Here is a 20785-nt window from a genome sequence, read left to right as displayed (position 1 = left end):
TATAACATCAAGGTGTCACAATATTAAAATTCTATATCTGAACCAGTTGGAGTGCATTATATTAATAATTAACTATTAGATATGTTTTTTTTTAGATGTGAAATACCTCATTGACTTGTGTTCCGTTGTTATAGAAAATTAATCAGCAGCTTCTGACCAATCAGATTGGAGAATTCAGTGGTGCATGGTAAAAATAGTAATAATCAGAAAGCAAATGCGTTACCCAAAACACATTGGTTGCGCTCATTTCTCATAAATCATTCATGTTTGGTTTATATGCTGTGCATTTACCATATATCAGTTTATGACGAAAGTGTATTACTGACTCGTGGGAAGCAGGCTCCTGCATCTATCGAACTAAGTTTTAAAGTCCTTACTCAACTTTCTCCTAATGAGTGACTCTCGGTAGCAGTCTTACTGAACTACTGATTCTTTTGAGAGAGCTGAAGAGGAATCAGCAGCAGAGTTATACTATGAGACGCCACAGGAAGAGATTCCTTTGCTGCGTTTTCAAAGGACAGTTCCTGCATTTTGTATTCCATTTACTCTTCCACTCTCTTTTATCATAATACCTGAATTTGAAGAGTAAAAATATACTCATGCGCTCCTGTCTGAATACTTGTCCTTGTCCTAGTTGAACACTGTTGTTGTCAAATGATAAGGCTACAGTCGAAAATTGGCTTTTTGGCAATGAGTTGTGTAAATCGTGTGGTGTGTATTTATTGTTGGCTTGTGTATTTTTGACTAGATGTTAATACTGATGCTTTGTTTGGGTGCGCAGGTTGTTTAATATTTATAACATATACTTCTCTAAAAGTTTTGACCAAGCTTTTATCATCATTTATCACTTGTATTGCTGTGTACCTATGGAATTTGTTTATTGCTTGCTAGCTCAGGAGTGCATAAATGCTGTTTACTTAGGCAGCTTTCTTCCAAATGCAGGAGCAGTGACAGTATTTTTCTACGATAGTGTATATTATATTGTAACAGTACCGGCTGTTGAACATCAATGTTTATATAACAGCACTATTGAATTCACAAATCTGGGGGTGGGTTTCCCAAAAGCATTGTAGCACAAAGATCATCATTAAATGGTAGAGCAAGCATCACAATGAACACTCTCTCTCCTAGTTAAGATGCTCTTAGCGTTAAGAGGCTTTTGGGAAACCTACCCCTGATCAGTCAGAAGGTTTTGATTTGTTTTCTATAACAGCAGCTCTGACAGTAGTGTCGGCTGTAATATAAATGGCAGGTTTATAATAATGTGCTCGTTCTAATATGTCCATACTATGATATACAGTACATTTCTATAGTAACAGCTCATTCACAGATGCTTTTATGGTGGATGCTCTACATAATCTTCGGTTAATAATAAATTAATTAACAAATGTGTTGTTATATAACAAAGTAAAACATAATTGTTACCATATGGTGAAGGTTTCTGTAGAGAGACACTAATTTAATGTTTATTTACTGTTTATTTAATGCTTATCATGGATTATTTTTCCTACAGTAGATATAAAAAGTCTATACACCACTGTTAAAATTTAGGGTTTTGTGATATAAAGAAAAAAAAGAAATAAAGATAAATAATGTCAGATCTTTCAACCTTTAATGTGATATCACAACTCACAAAATTCCAGTGAAAAACAATTAGAAATATTTTTTGGAAAACAAAACAAAAACAAAACAAAAAGAACCTAGTTGGAAAAGTGTGCACACTTTTATAATACATGCATGAAAATCTCTCACCTTTCGGCGAAATTCGCCGTTTTGAAACCAAAATGGGTGACCTACGTGAATCGTGTAGATCCGATGAGAAAAAAAATCGGGGGGGGGTTGATATTGACCCAAAGGGCAAGGAGGTCGCTTCGCACCCATAGACAGTTCGTGCCGGTTTGCGCCTCCTCCTCCTGCTTTGATATTGACGCCATAGCGACAAGTACATCTCGCTGCGAAGGGCAAGCGGCATCATTTCGCGCCTCTTCTCCTGCTGGCCAGAGCGTGCATGCATCAGTCAGAGTGCAGACCAGACCGCTGGAAGCTGGATTGAGTCATCGGACTGAATTTCCTACTTTTTTCAAACTTTCCTGATTTGCCATCAAAACAAACAAAACTTCCGGCTTGATTACATCAGCATTCGAAAGAGGGCGCGCGCGTCTTTTGACAATCCCTGTGTCCGAAATTGCTCGCCACTCACTATATAGGGCACTGTATAGTGGAGACACCATTTTGTAGTGCTGTCCGTGCTGAAAGAAATCAAATTAAAAGTCTCAAATTTGATTTAATAAAAGACAGCAGCAAAGAAGAAAGTATTCAGCCTTGATTTAAAAAGAACTGAAAGCTGCAGGTACTTCCATATCTCGGCAGGTTGAGTGGTATGCTGGGGCACCTCTTGCCAGCAGACCAGGATATCCAGAGGGAACTTGTGCGGTTCAGTGTTGACCTGACCATCCCCAGCTTCAAGGAGGGAGAGAGTATCGTGGAGTGGTGGGGTCATGTCTTCGACAAACCAGACAAGTACCCCTCCCTGAGTGCACTGGTTAAGTGTTGCCTCTCCATCTTTCATGGGCCTAGAGTTGAGTCCTCATTTAGTCTGATGAATGATGTAATTGATCAAAGGAGTGGCAACATGAATGTGGAAACATTTAATGCAATACAGACGGTCAAATACATGCTGATGTCCAGGGGGAAGACAGCTATGCAGCTCTTTAGAAGGGAGGATGTGAAGTTTGGGGAAGTGGACAGAACATTAACTCTGCAGCAGCCACATACAAACACCAGCAGAGGGTGAACAAGGAAGAAAAGCAGCAGAGCAAGTATGGCTCTCAAGCAACTTGCAGTGCTCAGCAGGCCAAGAAACAGACTGCTGAAGGAGAGAAGCGGGCAAGGCTGAAACATGTGGCAACTCGGCAAAAGCGGGCCATGGAGACACTGGTGGTCCAGGCAAATAAAAGGAAAAAATGATCACTATTCCTTGTGTGTTCCACTTTCTTCGTTCTATTATTCGCATTTTTTTCCAGGGCATAATTTCACTATAACTACATGCATTTGTTCTGTATGTCCTTGTGCAAATGTCAATACAGTATACTTAGTAAGGAGGCTATAATATTTATTCTGGGGGAGGACCCCCCAAACAAAATAAAACAACACCAGAGGCCACGTCACCACTCGCGCACCCTTCTCACCTTTTTCACCCCTGACCCGTTTTCATGCCTGATAATATAATGGAGCATGTGACTACTCAGTAAACTCATGTTCATATGCCTTTCATCAACAAAGTGATTCTGATTAACCCCAATGAAGATCAACAACTTCTGTAGGATTTTCTTGACCTCTTCTTGGTTTCATTCGACTGCTGAAGCCATGTTCCAGAGACAGCTTACAAAGCACGTACGGGATCTCACTGCTGAAAGGTATTGATCAGAAGTGGGGTACAACAGGATTTACAAAAATAAAAATTAGATGTACCATGAAACACTGTGAATGCCATCATTAACAAAATGGGGAAAATAGAGCACCACCATGACATGACCAAGAACAGGAAGTCCCAAAAGGACACAATGAAAGCTTATCAGAGAGGCTGCCAAGAGACCTACAGCAGTATTAAAGGAGCTACAGGAAGATCTGGCAAGTACTGGTCATTCCATGCATGTGACAACAATCTCATATTCTTCACATCTGGACTATAGGGTAGGGTGGCTAGATAGAAACGTCCAAGCCTGCCTAAATCACCCCGAAGCATGTGACAAAATGTGTTCTCGTCTGATGAGACCAAGGTAGGTATTTTGGGGTATAGTTCTAAAAGATATGTTTGGCGCAAAAAAATAAAAAAAATAAAAAAAACAACCAAAAAAAAAAAACAAGACAGCCAAATCCCAAGGTACACCATACCCATGATGAAGCATGGTAGTGGCAGTATCACACAACATGACTGTCTCTCTTCCGCTTTTCCTCACAACAAATCACCAAAATAACAAATCCAAGTCAACAAAGGAATTTCTTCAGAAGATGATCAACATTTTGGAAGAGTCTGTCTGGCCAGAGCCATATCTAAATCCTTTCAGAACCCTGTGGAATGACTCGAAGAGAGCTGTGCACAGGAGATCCCTTCACAATTTGATAGACCTGGAGCATTTTTGCAAGAAATACTAGAATAAAATTGCAACTCAAGACATACTAAGTTGGTAAACTCTTACCCAGAAACCAGTGGCAGCTGGTAGTCTTTCAAACAGGGGAGGCTGGTCAGTTACGATATTTCCAGATTTTAAAAGAAAAAAGAAAAAACACATCAATTTTGCCCATACTCTTGCCTCTGATCTGGCTGATTGTTGGCAGCGTCACAAACTGTGAAATAACAGGTTCTTTTGGCCCATTAGCCTACTGTCCAATATACATGATGGTGGTGGTGTTGGGGGGGGGGATATTTTAACATTTTATATTTTAAAATTGTGGCATGTTGTTTAAAAATTGACCTCGGCTGTGTTTTTGTTTAAAAATGTTTTCCAAATTGTAGCGGTGTTTAATTCATATCCAGAAAAATATATATTCCAATATAATATACTCAGCATAAACATTTTAAATAGATTCTATATTTTTGGTCCATCCATGACATATTACTAAAGTAGCCTATTTACTGTTGTTGATGTGGGTCACTTGCTGTTAGCCAATTCACTTTCTCATACCAGGAGAGCTGAAAGGAACAAGTATTATTCCCTACCTTTTTCACCAAGTCAGTTTGAGTCGTTGGTCTACCCTGCTCTTTAATTTTTATTTTTTCCTCGAAAGGAAGACTGGCAAATGGCTTCGCCAAAATTAAATCAGCAATGCTTGGCATCCGTGCGCAGCTTTCTTGCTAGCTGACTAGCCCCCTCAAGTTCAAGTTCAGTCACTCAAATAAATGAAATTTCTGGAACTAAGATAGCAAACTTGACAACACTATATTTACACTTTATTTACAATGAAAATATATACAAACTAAAAAAGCTGGTAGAAACCGTATGTAATGAATGAAATCGAAATGTAAGCCGATCTCTTACAATACACCACAGCACTTGCGAATCCGCATGGGACTGAACTGATGTTGCCAGATACTGCTGACGTTATCCAGCCCAAAATATGCTCAAAACTCGCCAAAATGCACTTAAAACAGCCCAATCTGGCAACACTGTACCGCTGCCTGTCTATAGTTGAAACGAGCTTTCAATCAAAGAAAATATCCGGCCGCTTTCACCAATCACCAGTCTCCTCGCGGAAACTGCCATGTCCCTCCCATGTGAGGCTGGGAGTCCGTGGGCGGGCATTTTCGCAGTATTTGTCCAATAACCGTCTTGCATTTTAAGATTGAAAAGCACATAGCTCCCAAATGCCGTTGAAGTCCATTGAGGCTGGGAGTCCATGAGACTCCGTGGGCGGGCATTTTCGCAGTATTTGTCCAATAATCGTCTTGCATTTTGAGATTGACAAGCACATAGCTCCCAATCCACTGAGGCTGGGCTGCATCGCGCTGTCACGAGGGGGAAAAACTCACGCACACATTAGGCGAACTGGGGAAAGTTATAACGGAATGGTTTCGCACTGTAGTTGGGTTGAGCACATGTATTTCTATGGTTCTGGATCTGATGTTATAAGGTCGGCTATAACATAAGCCGAGCACAATTCATTCTACACGATGTTCGTCATTTTTAGAGGAGGCTGAGCCTCCCTCGTTGTCTTAGAGCAATAGCCCGTGCCAGAAACACAGAGAGCTGTATTACAAGCAAATGGTGCTTTAACAAAGTATTACTTAAAAGTAGACGGCCTTTCGATTTCATAAAACCAGTGAAATTTAGTTCCCTCTGAAATTTGGTCATTGTGATATACAACCCCGAGTCCAAAAAAGTTGGGACAAAGTACAATTTGTAAATAAAAATGGAATGCAATAATTTACAAATCTCAAAAACTGATATTGTATTCACAATAGAGCATAGACAACATATCAAATGTCGAAAGAGAGACATTTTGAAATTTCATACCAAATATTGGCTCATTTGAAATTTCATGACAGCAACACATCTCAAAAAAGTTGGGACAGGGGCAATAAGAGGCTGGAAAAGTTAAAGGTACAAAAAAGGAACAGCTGGAGGACCAAATTGCAACTCATTAGGTCAATTGGCAATAGGTCATTAACATGACTGGGTATTAAAAGAGCATCTTGGAGTGGCAGCGGCTCTCAGAAGTAAAGATGGGAAGAGGATCATCAATCCCCCTAATTCTGCGCTGACAAATAGTGGAGCAATATCAGAAAGGAGCTCGACAGTGTAAAATTGCAAAGAGTTTGAACATATCATCATCTACAGTGCATAATATCATCAAAAGATTCAGAGAATCTGGAAGAATCTCTGTGCGTAAGGGTCAAGGCTGGAAAACCATACTGGGTGCCCATGATCTTCGGGCCCTTAGACGGCACTGCATCACATACAGGCATGCTTCTGTATCGGAAATCACAAAATGGGCTCAGGAATATTTCCAGAGAACATTATCTGTGAACACAATTCACCGTGCTATCTGCAGTTGCCAGCTAAAACTCTATAGTTCAAAGAAGAAGCCGTATCTAAACATGATCCAGAAGCGCAGACGTCTTCTCTGGGCCAAGGCTCATTTAAAATGGACTGTGGCAAAGTGGAAAACTGTTCTGTGGTCAGACGAATCAAAATGTGAAGTTCTTTATGGAAATCAGGGACGCCGTGTCATTCGGACTAAAGAGGAGAAGGATGACCCAAGTTGTTATCAGCGCTCAGTTCAGAAGCCTGCATTTCTGATGGTATGGGGTTGCATTAGTGCGTGTGGCATGGGCAGCTTACACATCTGGAAAGACACCATCAATGCTGAAAGGTATATCCAGGTTCTAGAGCAACATATGCTCCCATCCAGACGATGTCTCTTTCAGGGAAGACCTTGCATTTTCCAACATGACAATGCCAAACCACATACTGCATCAATTACAGCATCATGGCTGCGTAGAAGAAGGGTCCGGGTACTGAACTGGCCAGCCTGCAGTCCAGATCTTTCACCCATAGAAAACATTTGGTGCATCATAAAACAGAAGATACGACAAAAAAGACCTAAGACAGTTGAGCAACTAGAATCCTACATTAGACAAGAATGGGTTAACATTCCTATCCCTAAACTTGAGCAACTTGTCTCCTCAGTCCCCAGACATTTACAGACTGTTGTAAAGAGAAAAGGGGATGTCTCACAGTGGTAAACATGGCCTTGTCCCAACTTTTTTGAGATGTGTTGTTGTCATGAAATTAAAATCAGCTAATTTTTCTCTTTAAATGATACACTTTCTCAGTTTAAATATTTGATATGTCATTTATTTATTCTGAATAAAATATGGAATTTTGAAACTTCCACATCATTGCATTCCGTTTTTATTTACAATTTTTATTTTGTCCCAACTTTTTTGGAATCGGGGTTGTATGTTCATTTCTGTAATATCTAAAAAAAAAAAAAAAAAAAACAGGCCATCCTGTGGCTGGGAAGTTATTTAATCTGAGGGGATTCCCTTGCAAATAATGTGCATGAAATCGCTTGCTTCGCGCAGTCAAGCAGACGAGGAAGTCTGGTGTACACGTGCATATTTACCTTTCGGCGTCATCTTCTCTTGGATTTTACGGCAGCTGGAATGCAGTGTTGCATTCCTACCATCTACAGGTTTACCTTGACCGTGCACTGACAGTTACATCATTCTATCACTAAACGAACAGCTGATCACACCAAGGTGCTCGCTGACCGCCGATATTTATTAGTTTGGTCCTGCGTTTCCTTTCCTTCGCAACATAATGCTTTTTCTTCTCGCTTTCCCTTACTGTAGTCAGTCTTCAATGTTTCATTCGCATCCTCCATTTTCCACTCCTGTTTCAAATTTGTATCCCACAATGCCTTGCACAAACGGAGAAAGCCCACTATGTGATCCTTGATGTAGTATCTTGTATTGCATCACGGTGAAGCAAGAAATAATAGCGGAGAATTTAGGGCCACGTGGCCCTAAAGTCATTAATTGTTGTATTAAAAAAATGAATAAAATTTCAGGGAATCGGGGAAAATTCTTTTTCTGATCTCAACCTGAAAAATCTGAAAGTCAGTTTACCTTTAAAGTGCATATATTGGACCAATTTAGTGGGGTTTTTTTATATGAAAGTATGTCCCTTTACACACTCATCCAGAAGGGTAATTTTGCACAAGGCCATCTGTCTACAGCAGAAAAAAATAAAATAACAAAACGTGTCTGGAAAAATCCCAAGGGAGTCTGGAGCCAAATTCGTGACGTCACGTGCGGATCCGCCAGCAGGCTGATAGAGCTTGCATGGATTCAGTGCACACAGTCTGTGTAGACCAAGTTTAGCAACTAGCGATTTTGCATTGAAATATGGAATTGTTGCCTGAGCTTCTAAACCCATGGATTCATGTATCAATGCTCATCTATCTATTGTTACATAAATCATATTTTTTCTAATTACTATTATGTATTGATATATTTCTTCATTTAGAAGAGTACTGGCTACTGTAGGAGAAAGATTTCATAAGCTACACACATGGAATCGGCTAAGCAGGGTTGTATATACATTTACTGTGTTTGACAGGTCCCAAGATCTCAAGCCCTGACACGCATGTCCCTTGATACATGTGAAGTAAGTGTATTATCGCCCAGCGCTTTCGTGTTGTTTACTTTTGTGTGTGTCAATAAATAGCATTATTCGTGTACCACACAAACACAGGAACACCTAATTTAGAGTACAGTCTCTCTTATTTCTTACCCTGGCAACAGTCAACTTGTGAATCGCCAGTTTTCTTGGTCTTTTTCTTGGCTCTGCTTTGGTCCTCGGCTTTTTCCGGGTGCCTCGCACGAAGCGCTCCCATTTCTCTCTCATTGTCCGGTATTTTGGAAAACGATGAGTACTAATCCCATCATGATTGGTGTTGCTACACCCTCCTATGATACATCTGTTAACCATTTTAATAATTATGTGATAACATTGAAGAAATTTGCAGAAAACCACCAGGTCGTATTCTCATAAACAAACCAAGGCTGACGTGGGATTCAGAAGGAGGCGTCCCGCACGTGACGTCATGAAAATCAATGTTTGCCGGGAAATCCAAATGCCAAGTTCTTTCAGAGGCGGACCAATTCGCCTCAAATGGCTTGAGTTCAACTGAATTTTACTGGTATTGCGCGAGGTAAAAAAATTGCACAAAATGCAAAATGTGACAGATATTTGACCAAAGTGTAATATAAAATAAGACAGTTACATTGATCTTGCACCTAAATATACCCAAGATGTGCACTTTAAGGGATATACACAGTTGTGCAACCAGGTTATTATAGGTTTTATCTTTTCCTTTTTTTCTCTGAAACGTTTGCTTGTTCACATTAAAGGTGGGAAAAGATACAAGTAGATTTTTCGTATCAACTGTTATACTGTATAAAACTGCTTATAAAGCCTTGTTTTATTCTTTCCTTTGACAATAATCACAGAAAGTAGCATAATCATATGTTTTACATTTTCATCCCTTGGTCACAGATTGACACTGGTGATCTCAGAAAGCATAATGCCATGTGCACAGGCAGCCAATTTAGTAGCACTGTGACCAAAGACAGCCACATCTCAGTGTGTGACTACTGCTACAACGCTCATCTAAAAGCAACCAATAAGAGGACAGAACAGGATGAAGCGAAACTCACGGAACAACTACAAATGTGGTAGTGCAAATTGGGAACTGCAAATAAAACGTTAATGGACAGGAAAAAAAAAATCCTTTTTACCTCGAGCTCACTTTGAAGAATGTTTCTGTTTATGCAACCCCATTTTCCATATGAGCCCAGATCATGTTGGTTGATGATGGAAGTAGAAAATAGTCATATTCTTTAATCTCACATCTATTGTTAAAGGCTCTTCATCGTATAAGCTAATGCGGAGAAAAGATGTTATCGCCCAGTCTGTGATAGAATCAACCAAGATTTTATTAGGATCATCTCCCACACTGTGGCAGGTAATAAACTTAAAAGACTGCGGAAACTAATAGAATCTAAAACCAGCTTAAGGAGACAAGTGAAGCCGAACCAAAATAAATGCCTCCTACAGCATGACAGAGCCACCAGTTTTTCCTTTAATCTGTAAGCGTGTATGCATATACACCAACCCGTGTCTGTGTCGTTTATTTTTGTGTATGCAGTTGAGTGTGTACACCTGGTTGTGCTTGTGTGTTGTTCTGCATTGTTCTGTGTTTTTGTTTATGTGTCAGGCATTTTCTTTCTTTTTTATTGGTCATCTCATCTCATCTTTGCGTGTGTGTGTGTGTATACAGCATGACATCATGGATATGAAACGCAAGATGAAGTCCATGATCCAAGAGAACAGTCAGCTCACAGAGGAGATCAAGAGTAAAGAGGCAGCACTGGTCAAAGAGCATCTAGAGTTCCAGCGCACAGAAAAAGAAAAGGAAGCTCTTAAGGTACAATATCACTCCTAATCCTCTCTGTTTTCACCAAACTTAAAAAAAAAAAACTTACCTTGTTCTATTCCCCTTTTCTATTTACTCCTGTCATAGCACTAACTTTTCAGTCTGTCGATTTTATTCTCTACTTCTGCAAGTCACCCACTGCACCCTGTCTAGCTTCTTGATTTGGCACCATTGTTTTTTTTTTTTTTTTTACCTTTTCTAAGAACTATTCCATTTTGTATTTTTTTTTTAAAGTGCACTTTAGAGGCCATTATAACAGCTGAGTGCTATATATCAATTCATGCTGGTCTGTTCTGTTAAATCTGGCTCTTTCAGCTAATCAAATGTGCTTTTCTTGTCCCTCAGGCAACTTCGTGTTGTATGTAGTTTTGATTGCATTGGGGGTGTCCTGTGTGTGTGTGTGTGTGTGTGTGTGTGTGTGTGTGTGTGTGTGTGTGTGTGTGTGTGTGTTGGGGGGGGCATTTTCCCCTTCTTTGTAGACAAAAATATACAAAAGAAAAGTATTATACTTGCATGGATTAAAGTTTTCCGTCACTACGACAGATTTCCTTCAACTGGGAGCGCTAAAGGTCAATAATGAGATTGATGCAGATCCGAGGAAGAAAAAAAAAGGGGGTAGGCCCATAGGTCTGACACCAATGTGATTTAGAACTTCACCAAGCTGCTGTGATTGCCTGTTGTTGAACCCTTTCGAGTATATGTAAAGGAATAAGTTGTTGCGCTAGATAGGCATAAATAAATAAATAAATAAATAAATAAATAAATACAGCCTACGCTACTGTCTAGTCCCAGGGAGGCTAGGCGTAAGCAGCGAACCGCGGTGCTCGGCTTGAGTTTCGTTTCTATCGGCGGCTCCAGCCCGGCTTTGCACGCTCGTAACTCGGCCAGGGGAGGTCCCAGCCTCCCCAAACTTGGCAGCCAGTGACCTCTGCCCTTTCCCCAACGAACCAGCGCTGCCAGGGCGGGCCAGCCCCGCGCCTCGGGACATGATTCACCCCGAGGCGAGCCGCGGCGCTCCGCATCAGTGTCCTTTTAACGGCGGCTCCACTGATGAAACAATCTGGCTGTCCTACTACTAGGCAACTACTTGCCTACTACTAATACTAGGCCTATTGTAGTAGTAGTAGTAATAATAATAATGATATTTGCCTATTGAAAGGTGATCAGGTAAAAAATCTAAACAGCCCTGTTGAAGTCACAGCAAGATCTATGCTATTAAGCCTTTTGTAGGTTAAACAGGCTTCGGCAGACAATGTTCTGGAAAGGCTGTATTTTTCTTTGGTTTGATTAGCCTATAATTTAATCTTTAAACATTATGGTTTCAGCAGTTCGCTTAAACATTGGAGGCTGCAGAGTCGGGCTGCAAGATTTCCCGACACTCATTTAAGATGCCAAACTTCATAGTAAGGAGAAAATAATTCCATAGTATTTACTGCCTCGTCAGTCTCAAAAATTAATAGTGAAGGAGCAACGCGAATTAAGTCCCAAAAAAACATCTCGTAGGCCTATAGTTTACATTTTCAAAAAAGTCCGGAATTGGAAGTCAGTCAGTGGAGTGTAATGAAGTGTCTCATTCACTAAGCACAAAAGGTCAGAAAACAGTGGAAGCCAATACTCCGAAGCTCAAAATTCAGGAAAGTGGCTCCAGTGTCGCAAGTGCACAAGAACAGTTATTTGAAAGTTAACCTAATGAATTTGTGCGTGCGCATGCGATTTCATGAAGAACCGGGACAGTTGGCATTCGGTGAAAGATTCACACCTATGACTCATTATATTCACGCGCGCCCTCTCGCCCACTGTTGCTTCGTTTTCCCGATTTACACGAGTGTCTGAAGATGGAGTTTTCAGAAATCTCCACTCTGCCCAGAGTTTGCGAAAGTAGCTGTTTTCAGTGACTGAAACCTCCGTATACAGTACCAGTCAAAAGTTTGGAAACACCTTCAAATTCGATGTTTTTATTTTTAAATTTTTTTTCCTACATTGTAAATGAATACTGAAGTCATCCAGACTATGCAGCAACACGTAAGGAATCATTTAGTAAACTTTAAAATGTTAATCAAACCAAAATATGTTTTAGATTTTAGATTCTTAGGCCAAGTTTACATTAGACCGTATCTGTCTCGTTTTCTTCGCGGATGCACTGTCCGTTTACATTAAAACGCCTGGAAACGCCGGGAAACGGGAATCCGCCAGGGTCCACGTATTCAATCTAGATCGTATCTGGTCCGGTGCTGTGTAAACATTGAGAATACGCGGATACGCTGTGCTGAGCTCTAGCTGGCGTCTCATTGGACAACGTCACTGTGACATCCACCTTCCTGATTCGCTGGGATTGGTCATGTGACGCGACTGCTGAAAAACGGCGCGGACTTCCGCCTTGTATCACCTTTCATTAAAGAGTATAAAAGTATGAAAATACTGCAAATACTGATGCAAATACTGCCCATTGTGTAGTTATGATTGTCTTTAGGCTTGCCATCCTTCCACTTGCAAGTGGTAAGTGACGCGCATGCCCGATATGCACTAGGATCACACACACAGCGGCTGAGTCCCGAATCACTGCTCGTGCACTTCACTCGCGCGCTCTGTGAGCTGCGCAGGGCCGGAGTGCGCACCCTCCAGAGGGCACTCGCTGTTCAGGGCGGAGTGATTTGGAGCGCAGGATGCCTGCGGAGCCGAGCGTATCCATGTATTGGCGTTGCTGTGTGCACGCGAATCGTGTATTGGCGTTGCTGTGTGCACGGTAATAGTTTTAAAAACGTTAATCTGATGATCCGCTGATATGATCTAATGTAAACCCCACCCTAAAGTAGGCACCTTTTGCTTTGATTACAGCTTTGCACATTCTTGACATTCTCTCAATCAGCTTCATGAGGTAATCACTCGAAATGGTTTTCCAACAGCCTCAAAGGAGTTCCCAGAGGTGCTGAGCACTCGTTGGCTGCTTTGCCTTCACTCTGCGGTCCAACTCATCCCAAATTTTTTCGGACTGACTGACCTTCATTTCTTAAAGTAATGATGGACTGTCATTTTTCTTTACTTAGTTGAGTAGTTCTTGGCATAATATGGATTAGAGCAGTACTCAAATAGGGCCATTCACTGTATACCAACTCTACCTCTTCACAACACAACTGATGGTCTCAAACACATTAAGAGGTCAAGAAATTCAAGAAATTAACTCTTGACAAGGCACAGCTGTAAACTGAAAGCCACTCCAGGTGACTACCTCATAAAGCTGACTGAGAAAATGCCAAGATGTGCAAAGCTGTCATCTAAGCAAAAGGTTCCTACTTTGAAGAATCTAAAATATAAAACATATTCTGGTTTGATTAACACTTTTTTTGTTTGCCAAATAATTCCATATATATTTCTTCATAATATCGATGACTGACTTTAGTATTAATCTACAATTCAGAAAATTTTAAAATAATGAAAAACCACTGAATTAGAGGCGTTTCCAAACTTTTGACTGGTACTGTAGGTGTGAATGAGAGGTGCAACCGAATAAATAAATATGCGTCTTTTTTATCCGGCTACATGTAGGCTATCACTGCGCAAAGCCTCTAATGTTGAAATGGTAGTAATATTTGTTAAAATAATAGTAGGCTAATTTCCACATTAATTGGTAAAATGGCACAAGGGATGTGATGGGGGGATGGCTGTTTTATAAGGGGGATGATTTGAGATTTTTATTTCAGAAGGGGGATGCCATCCCCCACATCCCCCCTCAACTCGAGTACTGCGTATAAGGCCATATTTCACCGGACATGGGCCCTTCGATTTCCATCACTAGAGCGCGTCAAATTACTTTCAGTTTTGCCAGCATGGACGCGCTTCTTTTAAATGAAGGCACAGATGTGTCAGACATTGACAAAACAGTAAAGAATAAGTGGAGATGGGCTTGGCGAAATGAAATGGGCGATAATGGCAAGCTCCTGCTGCTGTGCCAAGGAAAAAGAAACAAAAACAGGCATCAGGTGTTGCCAAACTAGATGCCTTTGGCTTCACTGCGAAGAAGCAGAAAAAGTGAACTTTCACTTTACTTTTCTTGTTTTCTGGCTTTATTTCAACAGATTTTCTTATTTTTCTTTCTGTTCCACTCTTTTGAAAGCATGGTTCAAGTTCAACTGCACTTGCACTTTTCTCTTAACCACTGTTGTGCATTACTAAAGTATTGTTGAAATAAATTTGCACTTTGCGCTGAAAACTTGATGTTTCATCATTTATAGCCAGTAATGACAATGGTAAAGTCTTGCCTTAGCTTTAGTCATTGTTAAAATTATGTAAATGTACTATACTGTAAGTAGGGGCCGAGGGGATAATGGACGCATCGCTGACGTGGTAGGGGCCAACGACATGGAGCTTTTTTTTTTTCAGTCAGATGATTTTTTTTTTGCTTTAATCCATGTACTTGCATTTCAGGGTTTAAATAAATAAATAATGAGGAGTAGTAGTACTGACCTGGGATCAGGTGCTTTCGTTAAGTTGTATTCTTTAGGCTTCAAAAGGACAAACAAAAAGCTGACCCGAGATCAGCGCTTATAAATATGGGACCGTGTAATGTATAGCATGGTTTAGTTTGTCAGCTCTCATATTGGTCTTGGTCTCTGTTCATCCATGGAATCGAATCATGCATTGAGAGGGTCATTTTTATTCATCAGCATGGGATTCAGTTTTCATAATCCTTTCATTATTAGGTTTCATATCTCTCTCTATCAAATAGCAGAGTTTAAGTTCAAAGGCAAATAAATTTCAATATCATATTGAGGAAGAATGAGAGAGAGAGAGGATTCAAAAATCATTCTCTTTAATAATGGATGTTGAGGAAGGAGAAAGAGAGAAAACATACAAAGAAGCACTCTGGATAGTTTTGGGTAGATGAACATATTGAAGTTTTGCAGGGGCTTTGAGTACCTGCGACTTTCTAATTCAACAGCTGACATGAAGGCCTAAATGATAATACATGAGCCCTTCTTTTCAGTTATTATGAACAGTTTCAATAATTCATCTCCATGTCCATGGTATGTATACATTGTTGTAAGAGGAAGGTACACTAGGTCAGTCTTGATGAACATGTCCAACGAACAAACTCCTGACTTCAGGTGCACTCCAGCATTATTAGTCTCTATTATACCGACCAGTAATATAGTTCAATACTGTTATTAATCTTGGTATAAACAGACTGAACAAATCTTTGCTTAATGGAACTAGAGCTACAGAGGACAGCTAGGTCAACAGAACATTTAATTCCTAACTATAGAATCTTGATTTTTCTTAAGTTCAGGTATCATTATCCTTTTTGACTGGGAGGATTTTTTTTGTCCATTATACTCTTTGGAGATGTCAGATTGTTGCTGCTATAAGTCCTCAAAACTTTTGCTTTTTGCTTGGTGGCCATCTTGGCAATGCTCCCAGGCCATTACTTCAAGCCCCACAAACAAAACCAGGTTTATATCTATGCAAATGGATACAGAGAGAAAGAGAGAGAGCTATAAACTTAAACATTACGGCTTAGCTGACACTTCAAAAATGGTTTTGGATTTTTTTTTGTCCTATTTTCTCCCAATTTGGTTGTTATCAATTCCCACCCACTAGCTAGCTGTCACTTAGAGTATAATACGTACGACAGTTTGTACTGGTCAGGTACAATGAAGCCACATGTTTCCTCTGAGCCATGTGAAGCTTGTCACAACATCTTTTTAGCTTATACTACGTCACACGATAGCCGAACACACTGTGAAAAAATAGGTACCCTATGAGTACATGTGGCGACTGCTTATAAATAAAATTGTTTTCTGATACCATGTCCATACAGTAAATATAGTATACAGTGGGGCAAAAAAGTATTTAGTCAGTCACCAATTGTGCAAGTTCTCCCACTTAAAAAGATGAGAGAGGCCTGTAATTTTCATCATAGGTACACTTCAACTATTAGAGACAGAATGAGAAAAAAAATCCAGAAAATCACATTGTCTGATTTTTAAAGAATTTATTTGCAAATTATGGTGGAAAATAAGTATTTGGTCAATAACAAAAGTTCATCTCAGTACTTTGTTATATACCCTTTGTTGGCAATGACAGAGGTCAAACGTTTTCTGTAAGTCTTCACAAGGTTTTCACACACTGTTGCTGGCATTTTGGCCCATTCCTCCATGCAGATCTCCTCTAGAGCAGTGATGTTTTGGGGCTGTCGCTGGACAACATGGACTTTCAACTCCCTCCAAAGATTTTCTATGGGGTTGAGATCTGGAGACTGGCTAGGCCACTCCAGGACCTTGAAATGCTTCTTATGAAGCCACTCCTTCGTTGCCCGGGCGGTGTGTTTGGGATCATGGTCATGCTGAAAGACCCAGCCACGTTTCATCTTCAGTGCCCTTGCTGATGGAAGGAGGTTTTCACTCAAAATCTCACGATACATGGCCCCATTCATTCTTTCCTTTACACGGATCAGTCGTCCTGGTCCCTTTGCAGAAAAACAGCCCCAAAGCATGATGTTTCCACCCCCATGCTTCACAGTAGGTATGGTGTTCTTTGGATGCAACTCAGCATTCTTTCTCCTCCAAACACGACACGTTGAGTTTTTACCAAAAAGTTCTATTTTGGTTTCATCTGACCATATGACATTCTCCCAATCCTCTTCTGGATCATCCAAATGCTCTCTAGCAAACTTCAGATGGGCCTGGACATGTACTGGCTTAAGCAGGGGGACACGTCTGGCACTGCATGATTTGAGTCCCTGGTGGCGTAGTGTGTTACTGATGGTAGCCTTTGTTACTTTGGTCCCAGCTCTCTGCAGGTCATTCACTAGGTCCCCCCGTGTGGTTCTGGGATTTTTGCTCACCGTTCTTGTGATCATTTTGACCCCACGGGGTGAGATCTTGCGTGGAGCCCCAGATCGAGGGAGATTATCAGTGGTCTTGTATGTCTTCCATTTTCTAATAATTGCTCCCACAGTTGATTTCTTCACACCAAGCTGCTTACCTATTGCAGATTCAGTCTTCCCAGCCTGGTGCAGGTCTACAATTTTGTTTCTGGTGTCCTTTGACAGCTCTTTGGTCTTGGCCATAGTGGAGTTTGGAGTGTGACTGTTTGGGGTTGTGGACAGGTGTCTTTTATACTGATAACGAGTTCAAACAGGTGCCATTAATACAGGTAACGAGTGGAGGACAGAGGAGCCTCTTAAAAAATTAGTTACAGTCTGTGAGAGTCAGAAATCTTGCTGTTTGTAGGTGATCAAATACTTATTTTACCAAGGAATTTACCAATTAATTCATTAAAAATCCTACAATGTGATTTCCTGGATTCTTTCCCCCCATTCTGTCTCTCATAGTTGAGGTATACCTATGATGAAAATTACAGGCCTCGCTCATCTTTTTAAGTGGGAGAACTTGCACAATTGGTGGCTGACTAAATACTTTTTTGCCCCACTGTATACAGTGCGCTATTGTTACACTCATTCTTACAACACGATGACATAGTGGCTACAGCCTCCATGAGGCAGTAGCCACGAGCTCATGGTGCTGTAATTGACAGAGGAAAGAGTAATGCCATCCATTCCACCTACAGTAGACAACATGGCAAATTTTGCTTCGCGGATTCCAGGCCATGAATAGGTATTCATATATAGCTAGGGATTCGATCTGGTGGTCTCCTGACTATAGGGCTTTTCTTATAAAACCTCACAAATGAAAAAATATATTTGTGGTCACTGAAAAGACAAACATTCAGCTGCTTCTGGCTACCATGCATAATTCCACATCTCTTGCCAGGGGCGAGCCAGTAGGGGTAAATCTCAAATCCCAACTCTGTTGTCTTATGTAGTACGATATTGTCTGATTCACTCTGCTGTTAGATTACTCCATATCAAGCCAACTAGTAACCCCATAGACATTTAGCTATTATGGCTTTTTATTTCCATCACAAACTAGAGCTAATGATGTATTTGCTAATTTAATCTCAGGAATACTTATGTCACATAGACTATGGCATATGGAATGGGAGATGATGTGTAGCTAGCATTGTAAATACTTTCACGTAGCTTATTTCTATTAAAATTAAACCCTATATCATCTCTATTATCTTCGAGTTGACAGAGTAAGAGTTATGCATGAAATTTGGCTTTTGACTTTGGCATGGACACAAAGCTAAAGGATAATGTCTCAGGTATAAGGACTTTTGTAACATTAGTCAAAAACTAGTCAAGCCCATCACAGAGATAGTGGAACTCTTAGCTCATACTTACAGTCTAGTCTTGCCTTAAATATACCATGGTGTCATCTAACAAGCTGATCTAAGCTTTTTAAACTCTCGCATGATTCATTCCATTGATTCAGAGTGACATTTCAGTGTTGACACATCTATTGCAAAAGTCTTATGGCTAAAACTTTTTTGTGTTTTTTTTGCCATGCTGTGGTAATTTACATGTCTTCAGCAACTGAATTGCATTTCAAAAGAACACACTAAATTGTCCAGCGAAGAAAAATGGCTGCACAAACTGCTTTCAATTTATGTAAAGACACACTGAGTCCATCATCCAGGATGAGATTTTCGCTTTGTCTAATGTGCGACAATTGGTAAGAAAACCTCTCGTGAGTTCAGATCTCTTGGCCTGCAATCTAATCATCTCGAGAAAAAAGTGAGTTTTGTGAGAAAGAAGAAAAACTAGTAAAAGTTTGTTCTGTGAGGTGTGAAACTTGCACTAGTACAATCCATATCCTTGGTCCAGCATGGGAGAGGACCAAGAGACTTGAGCAGATGGGTGGGGGGAGGTACCAGGAGGTTCTTCTGTTTTACATTAGACATAGATCTAATGTCCATAGGTATATACAGTACTGTGCAAAAGTCTTAGGCACCCTATTTTTTTCATACAAACTTTGTTATAGATTTCTATTTTATGACTTCTACATTATCGAGTCAGTACAATGACTTTTTAGAGTTAGAAACATTCGTTTTCCAGCACAAAATTAAATGTTACAGAAAAAAAATTGTATCTGAGCAGCATAAGAGAGCACTTTTCAGATTAAAAAAGAAAACATAATGAAGGCTACTGGATTTTGGTGCAAAATTAAGAAGTAAGTGTGACAGTCGGAGTGTCTAGAAGAACTGTGGCTGGTTCTGTAAGATGCTCAGTAAAACCTACAGCTCATTTCCTTATAAAACTGCACTCATTGTACCTGAGACTACTATTTTTTTTTTTTGAAGCAAAGGGTCGTCTCACACCAAATATTGATTTTGTTTCATTTATTATGACTTACTGCTGTTTACAGTGGGTTTTTTTTAAAATATTGAAACATTTCATTTCATTACTTTTAAACAACTTTTGGTCTACAGCATTTCTTTACATGTGCCTAAGACTTTTGCACAGGACTGTACATTAGACAACAAGATATTGGATCGGGAAGAAATTTCTGACATAGTTCAGTCCCTGACTACGTTGATGTGTTTAATGCTTGGGTATGCACTTGTTAAAGGAGATACACAGAACCTTTATTTTTAAATACATTTCTGAGTGGATAGCATCTCCATCCTTGACTCTTGTATGCTGCATATTTGGGAATAAAAAAATATATTTTTGAGAGTTCAAATCGACCACAAAGTTGGCATTCGAGCTGCCCTGCTGAGCCAGCCAGCCCTGAGTGCGTGACGTCACAGCGGGAACCGGTGCTATAGATCAAAGCCAGACTCAGCAGGTGAGAATGGTTGCAGTGGCCTCATCGTATTCCTCAGATAGTAGTACGGTACATCTGACTGTGATAGTCCTGAAACTGGAGTGTGTGTACATGCTACTGCTATACACGTAGAACCGTATCAGTTTGAACCATCGGAAAGTGAATCTGATAGTAACATGTCGGCCACAGAGGCCCCCACCTTACGAAATAAAGCCAGAGAACAAAGCCGTCTAGAGAATTGGATGGAATTGAACTGACCGTCTCATGTGATTCTCATTAAAACATGATAGGTGCTGTAACTTATGCAACATACATGTACATGCATGCATTTTCACTGATAAAACGTAAAAGGCTAATTAAATAATCAGATGAACTGAGACAATCGCATTCTGAAGCAAATTAAATTATCTTATACTGGTAACTTAAATACACAATACAAGTTACATGTATTAATCTAAATGCAGGTAAACAACGAGTGTTGTTGTTTTTTGTTATGTAACCAAATGAGAGTCACATCTTACCCGTCTGTGTTTTCGCTTTTTGAAGGCTGATCTTGTGGCCGATTTATTTTGAAACAATCTGACTTTCAGTTCTTTGTTCATTCGCTTCTT

The 20785-nt window shown here is 40.2% G+C and overlaps 1 protein-coding gene across 1 annotated transcript in view; it reads left to right on the top strand.

Annotated features, from left to right (window-relative positions):
• The window catches only part of cfap58 (cilia and flagella associated protein 58), a 370653-nt gene that overhangs the window by 139532 nt on the left and 210336 nt on the right, over nt 1-20785 (top strand). The window contains exon 11 of the mRNA XM_060898284.1: nt 10351-10497. Within this exon, the coding sequence (XP_060754267.1) occupies nt 10351-10497 (147 nt within the window). The remainder of the gene's footprint in view (nt 1-10350; nt 10498-20785) is intronic.

The sequence above is a fragment of the Neoarius graeffei genome, chromosome 18 (assembly GCF_027579695.1).
Source record: "Neoarius graeffei isolate fNeoGra1 chromosome 18, fNeoGra1.pri, whole genome shotgun sequence".
NCBI lineage: Eukaryota > Metazoa > Chordata > Actinopteri > Siluriformes > Ariidae > Neoarius > Neoarius graeffei.
Note: the sequence above shows the minus strand (reverse complement) of the source record. Positions and strands in the feature narration are given on the sequence as shown.